This window comes from Pelodiscus sinensis, chromosome 6 (genome assembly GCF_049634645.1).
Source record: "Pelodiscus sinensis isolate JC-2024 chromosome 6, ASM4963464v1, whole genome shotgun sequence".
NCBI lineage: Eukaryota > Metazoa > Chordata > Testudines > Trionychidae > Pelodiscus > Pelodiscus sinensis.
Genome location: NC_134716.1, coordinates 109,342,021 through 109,349,355, shown reverse-complemented (window position 1 = coordinate 109,349,355; position 7,335 = coordinate 109,342,021). Strand labels below are relative to the sequence as shown.

Here is a 7,335-nt window from a genome sequence, read left to right as displayed (position 1 = left end):
CAACGTCCTAGTATGAATGGGAGTCTAGGGAGCTTTAGCCCCTTCCACTCTTCCTAAAGGGAAGCTGGGGGGGGATGACAGGGTCAGGGCTAGGGCAGTCCTGAACAGAGGGGAATGCGCTCCCGGCCAACCCCTTTCACCTGCCTGGCGATTGTCTCTTTTCTGAATGGTTTTATCAGAAGAAATCCCATTCCAGGCACATACCACTACCCTGGCACAATCAAACCCTTACCTTGCTTTAAGCCAGGGATGAGAAATGTTTTTGGGGGTCAGCGGCCACTGACCCACAGAAAAAAAAAGTCACCCAAGAAAAAAACAAAAAACCCCAAACGCTTATTGATGTGGCCCCCCGACAGAAGCTAAAAGACTCTCCATATTCCCTGCACACACCAGAGCCTAGGGGTCCCCCCTGCAGTGGGACTGGAGCGCCAATGCAGGCTTCCCAATGCCGGGGGATGGATCCAGGGAAGCTGGTAGCCACATCCAGCCACCAGGCCCTAGGTTAACCACCCCTGCTTTAAGTTATGAGAAAAGGAATCTGAATTTGGTGGTCCTAGCTCTTACTGTTTAGGAGGAGTTCTTGAACAGACAAACTCTCTCAAATATATAATAGATAAAATTCTAAATCTGCAGCCCAGCGCTTTTGATAAGATTCAGTGGCTAAGGAGTGCAAGCTTTCATTTACATCTTCCCCTTCCCCTAGCCTTAAGGTTGTAAAGAATCTTCTCCTTAGGCCATGTCCACACAAGGAGCACTTTGCTAATATACTATGCTGGCAAAGGACTCCTAGTATGGACACAGTTATTCCAGCAAAGCTATTTGGATCAGAAAAACAAAACCATCCCCCACTAAGTGAAACACACTATGCTGGTAAAAGCACAGCTTTTATACTGGAGATTTTATGGTGGTAAAACTGCATTTATACTGGAGACTTCTGCCAGCACACTATACTGAACAAGGAACCACAGCTCTTCACATCCAAAAGTAGCTACTCACAGAAGCCTGTAATATAGACATAGCTTAAAATATTTGCTAGCCAGGGTGAACTTTGGAGCCATTTATACTTGGAAATGGTACCACTATAACTATGTTAGGATGGAATTTTTCATACCAGTGCAAGACACCACTACACCTGTATAAAACCATCTAACGGGGGTTCAGTGAGTCCCTCTTATACACAGGAATAGTTACAATGGTATAAAACTCATTTATACCAGCATAGCTACACTTGCAATAGGGAGGTTTGTACCATTTTATCCACAGCCACATAACTATACAGCTAGAGAGGAAGTAGGATTCTTTAGGGTAGAAGAGATCTTTGATTTTGGCAGAATGAAGCAGCTGAGAGATGTGAACTGTTTGAACATCTTTTAAAGAGATGTTTGTTGTGAAGCTTAATGAAAAAAACACTTCTAGGGCCAAAAACTGTCAACTTAAGATGCACAACTGTGTGTGATGTAAACATAGGCACAATAAACATAGGCACCCTGCACACCACTCCACATCATTCTCCTTACGTCATATCTTAAATGTGACAGACAAGCAACAAGAAACTCCAATCTCACTGATACTAATGTTATGGCAGTGAAGTTACACTGATTTAAGTGAATACAGAAATGCTTAGCTAATGCAGAAAAGCCATATTCAATCCTAAATTGTTGTTTAACTCTACTATTGTAATCAGTGGCAGATCGTAGTAGATTGCGAGTAGTCAGTTAAGATGTGTAGCTATAGCTAACAAAATAAAAAGGATATTAGTTCCTTTCCATAAAATGAATTTATACTGGAGTTAGTGTCGTTAATTTCCATTGCAAGCATTTTCCATTATTACACCAAGAGACAGAAAGCAGTGGAATTGCAGTCCCCAGGGCAACAAGCACTAAGTGTTTGATACAGTGAAATGCTGATCATGAGTGAGTTAAAGACACCGAGCCCCTAATTCCAGAAAGCATCCAATCTCTGTGAAGCAGCAACTGCAGTTGGAGAATTTTTAGTTTGCCTACCTATGAAATTCTGACATTATGCAACCTGGTACCATGATGAATAGATTACATTTTGAAGTGACTTCATCGACTGCTAAACCAAATTAAAAGAGGGGAAAAACGTTTACTAAAATATGTATCTTTATTCAAATAAGGTTTATGTACTTCACTTCCAAAACAGATGGTCAACCTTTTCAGTGTTACAGTAATTGATACACCAATACAAGTCAGTATCTCAAACAGGAAACAGTCAATTTAAAGAACAATGATTTTGCGTTTTGCTTGAAGGGCTTGGATAACTATTTAGTTACTGTACTCTTCACCATGGTGTTTAAATTCTCCTTCCATTTCCAAATTTAATTTGATAAGCCACCTATCATGCAATGCTCAAGTCTAAGACTCTGACCAGGCTGATTTGCCCCTCAAACTGTTAAAATTAGATTCCAAGTTCTCTCATCTCTGTACACCTCAATTGCTATTTGAGAAAAGCACGTGTATTTGCACACAACATTGCAACACTTAGTGGCACTTATGAAACAGTATTTTGGCTAACAAAGGTCTTACAAAAAACCTATAATTTAAAAGTCATGATAGGAATAAGAGTAAGGTCAGGTAATTACCAAGATGTTTTATAGTTTCCACCCCTTAACAAGTAGCAAGGATAGCTTATGAATTACTGTTTTCACCACTAGAATTAGTAGCTTAGAAAGATCATTCCCTTTTGAAAATTACATGTTTTGGTCCTTCTGTTTCCACAGAAGTTAATGGCAAAATGCCACTATATCCTATGGGATCAGGTTCATCAGCAGTATAAACACACTTTCATTTAACATGGCGTAGATGTAATTTTAGACAGTGAGCTAGTTCAAAAATTGCACACAGTGACCCCAGTGTTTTCCTCTTCCCAACAGAAGATACAATTCCCACTGGTTGCTTCAACATTTTAATTTTCAAATTGAAAAAAATAATCATTGAAAGTCACAAAATGGAGAAACAAGAATGTATTACTTAGAAGATGTTTAAGAGCTGTACATCATTTTACCAAATGTATTCTGGAAAGTTAGGGCCATGAGATCTATTCTTTCATCATAAGTAGTATCATGACAGATAAATAGTTTGAGAGAGAGGAGATTTTGTTTGACCAAGTACCAGCACCAGAGCAGAAAAAAATAATACTGTACATTGTTGGAAAGATAATGAACTACAAGAGTCTGATAAAACACTGTCATTTTCTTCATTAATTTAGTTTAACGCAAGGCATCTGTAAATACTTGTTGGTGTGAGAGAAGAGGGCAGTTTAATTGCTGCCGTGTGTTATTCTACTTTTTTAAAGACAAATTAATGTCAGAACCCTTTTATCTATCTAGTTTGGGACAGTAGTTTCTCCTATCGGTACAGCAAAAAAGCTTTCCCATAATTTAAGTAAATTTATAAACTATACCATTTACAGTGTATCACATTCTTCACTTATCCAAATAGATGTGGGAGGGATCTAATTACACTTCACTGGTATAGAATAGACATCCATATGTATAGGATAGTTTAATTTTTAAGTAACAAAAATATATTGCATAGATTTCTTCTCTCCAAAATCTCAGGCACAATACTAACAAATGCTTCTTCGTGACATTGAACTCGACAGCATGTGTTGCTTTCTCCAAAGGAGTCAAAATTGCATACATTAAGTTCTGGACAATTTCTGCAGGTATCAAGACAAACAAATTCTGTAATTAAAAATAAACCGTTCCAATGTCCATTTTTCAACATGTGCCTTGCAGAAATTTGGAAATAGTTTTAGCTCTGTAGGAGAGTTATTTGAGAACAGGTTACTATGGATATGTAAACAAAGTAGAGTGAATCCTTTTCTTATTACTAATTTGAGCATCTGTTCCATTCCCCCCTGTCCCCGAATGCAATGTTCACATAATAGACAATATTAAGCAATCTTCAAATCCAACAGACTGAACATTTAGTTAATTTACACAATACTGGTTCAATAATTGTTGCAGGACTTAACAGCAAAACATGGGTTGTGAGGAAGTAGTTAAGGTGCACACAAAAACTCCTGGTTTTCAATGTTTACTATGTAAAATATTAACTTGGTGCCCACTGTGGTATTTGTATTAGGTTCATGACATAACTTATAAAATAAAGGCATAGGGCAATCTAAATATGCCCTTATCTCAACTGAAGTTTAAAGAAATAGCCTCATTATTATTTTTGTTGGAAAGGTTCCATTAAATACTTCACAAAACTATGGTAAGTCATGAAACTACTATAATCCTAACACTCCTCACACAACTGCTTAAAAGACCTCTACATTATTAGAAGATATTTCTTTCTCCATTGTCTCAAAAGAGACAAGCCATTGTTTGCTTGTTCTTAATAGAAAGCCTTTGTTCTACACTTCAGCTGCTACTAGTCAGATTGTTATTAAGGCCTTTGTCTTTCAGGGTCCATACATGACACAGTTATTTCTACAAACTCCTGTGAAATTTAGATCTACAAGTCTCTAATTGCCAAACTGAAATCCAAATGGCAAACAGAATACTTATAACATTTTTTCTTCACTCCAAATTAGAGGAATGTAGTTTTTTTATTTAAAAGAAGTCTCGTGTGTCAGAATGCTTAAATGTATATTTCTGCCCCAATTCTTGATGATGGAAATTTATTGATAGCTCATGGTCAGTCCCAGTATTTACCAGAAACCATTAAAAAAACCCGAGGCCCACAGTTTTCAATTGTACTTGCGCCATTGCTCTAAGGTCTGTTTTTAACCACAATATTAACATTTTAAACAAGAACTTATTTTGTTTAGCAAAAATTCAATAATTTACAATATTGAAGCATTTTAAAGACTAGAATTTCCCTCATTTACAGACTTATGTAATATTCTGTGCATACATACTGCAAAAGCACATACACACAACAGGAATAGGTCATCAAAAGAACTTTTTGGCTGCTGCTTCTTGCTGACTCCTTAAGAAAAAAAAAAAAGGAATGCTCATAAAACTGATTTCATTAAGTAATAAAGCTACTGTTATGTAAGCACTATTTTCTTCCAATAAAGCTCAATAATATTGCAAGCATGACATTATCCAACTGGTTAAAAGAACATTCAACCAAAATGTAGGTTTTATAAAAAACAAAACCCATCCCCTTTTCTAAAATCCCACATTTTAGAAAAGCCCCAATTTATAGAAGTGTTTGAAGTGATGCATTGTGAGAAAGTTTAATAGTTAAAAAGAGCCTCATGCCATATTTGAGATTACCCATGTAGAACTGTGTTAAGGGTTATTACACTGAAGAGGAAGCTGACTATGATTTTCATGTGTCAGCCTGGAATAGAAAATAGATAGTGTGTGCTAATATATAAAAAAATATTTTAACAATCTAACATAATACAAGTTTGTTTTCAAAACAATGATTACTATGATCATGTCACTTAAACTTGTACTTAATATTACAAATTCCTAAAGACATCTATCAATCTTTTTAAGAGTAACTTACCTATACATGATATAACCAATGAATAACACTGTCTGAACGGCTACAAACATGAAGAAGTGAGTTGTAGATAGGCATGATGGAAATGGTGGCAATTCTGGACACTTTGGTTTCTCATTTGATGGCTAGAAAGCAAAAATTTGTTAAGATAATTGAGTCGGCATCTTTCTGCATTTTTAAAACTGCTATTTTAAAAAGAACAACGTTTTCAAAAGAAAGCTGTATATCCATGTTTACAGAAAGAACAGGAGAAAAGGAGGACTGTGTGGCAGGAGATTCAAGAGGTAACTTCATATTAATTTTTGTGTCTGAGACCTGAATGGACTGAAGGCTGGGAGTGCAAGGATGTATTTTTAGTTATATGACATGACAATTTTAAAAAATTGTTTCTTGCAGGACTCATAAGCCATTTGAGCTCAAGGATGAGAAGGGGCAAAATCTAATGTGGACTGTAGTTGGGGAAGTGTTGAATGCCTGAGCCGTATAAACACTCTCCATGTGAAAGCACATGGACATGCTTGGACGGGGGCAGCTGGGAAGTCCGCAGATGTTATTACTGAAACACATGCAGAAGTCAGTTATTTATCAACTCAGAAACTGGTGAGAATAAAAATCATGTGCCATTGTTAGAGGAACACAGCAGGTTGTGGGACAAAAAGTTGCTGACTTTTTCTTTCACTTTTCCAGAAGTTCCAGGCACTTTTGCTTTGTAAATACAAAAGTTAAATATAGTATGACCAAAAAATAACTGAGATGCATTCACACTCAGTTACATTAGATGGACAAATTGGAAGTTACTTGAATCAATGTTCCCAGCTTACAAGGAAAACACTCCATCATTAAAAAAAATAAACACACCAAGATTGAGTGATCCCACAGGTTATAAGTTTCAGGTTAATTAAAAGAATAATACTAATGCAACTAATAAGCAGTATTTGACAGCAACTGCCAAGAAACTTCTTACAGCTGGGGTTTTTAAAATTACTGCCACTCTTGCTTTGTAAGTATGATAAAAATGGTGTATGTGCCCTTATGCACATAATAAATCTTTATAATAAAAGGTTTTTGCTAATTATTATTAGTTATGACAATTACTGTCGGTGCTCTTCATACAATTTGAAAAAAATCTAGTGTTTAATTTGAGTGTGTAATTACAACAAACACAGAGAACTGTGCACACTCAGTTATATACACAACTGACTACTTACATGAATGAAAGAATTGTATGCACATTATAAATGTGATTCCTAATTAAGGAAGTGGTTAAATTTATGCCCTTTCATGCTTACCTTCTCAAAATACTGATCATATAGTTAAGGCAAAACAGTTTTAGTAGAGAAGCTTAATGAAAGATTGTTCAGTAAATTACATGCGGACTTTTCGCCAACATTTGACTAATAGCCATATGCTGAATTTTTGCAGTCATTCTTTATACAAGAATACGAATTACCATATTTCGCTGTACTAAATGCTCAATGTCCCTCTTTACTACATGAAGATGTTCTTTGATATCATTGAAGTGCTGAGTTGTTTCATAGACTCCTCCTGCAGACCCAGGGTGTTGAATTCCACTGACCAACCTCAGACTGTCAACCATGGAATTTCTGAAAACAAAAATACCGCTTGTTTCAGCATAAGACAATTTCATAAAGGTTCCTTCTTGAATACATGCTATATTTATAACCTATTAAGATTAGTTTCAATTTAACATTTTACAAACAAAAGTCGGACACTTTTTTTTTTTTTTTTTTACTGCTTCCATGAATCTGTGAAGAAGCACTTACTTTTCAAAGTAACCCTTTTAAAAATGTACTCAGAGAAAAATCTCAATTTTGATAGTTATAGT

General features: G+C 36.0%; 1 protein-coding gene across 1 annotated transcript in view; it reads right to left on the bottom strand.

Annotated features, from left to right (window-relative positions):
• Positions 1-2,101: 2,101 nt before the first annotated feature.
• The window catches only part of LMAN1 (lectin, mannose binding 1), a 29,749-nt gene continuing 24,515 nt past the window's right edge, over positions 2,102-7,335 (bottom strand). The window contains exons 11-13 of the mRNA XM_014570235.2: positions 6,940-7,093; positions 5,493-5,614; positions 2,102-4,961 (exon numbers count right to left, since the gene is read on the bottom strand). Coding sequence (XP_014425721.2) covers positions 4,925-4,961; positions 5,493-5,614; positions 6,940-7,093 — 313 coding nt within the window. The 3' untranslated portion in view covers positions 2,102-4,924. The remainder of the gene's footprint in view (positions 4,962-5,492; positions 5,615-6,939; positions 7,094-7,335) is intronic.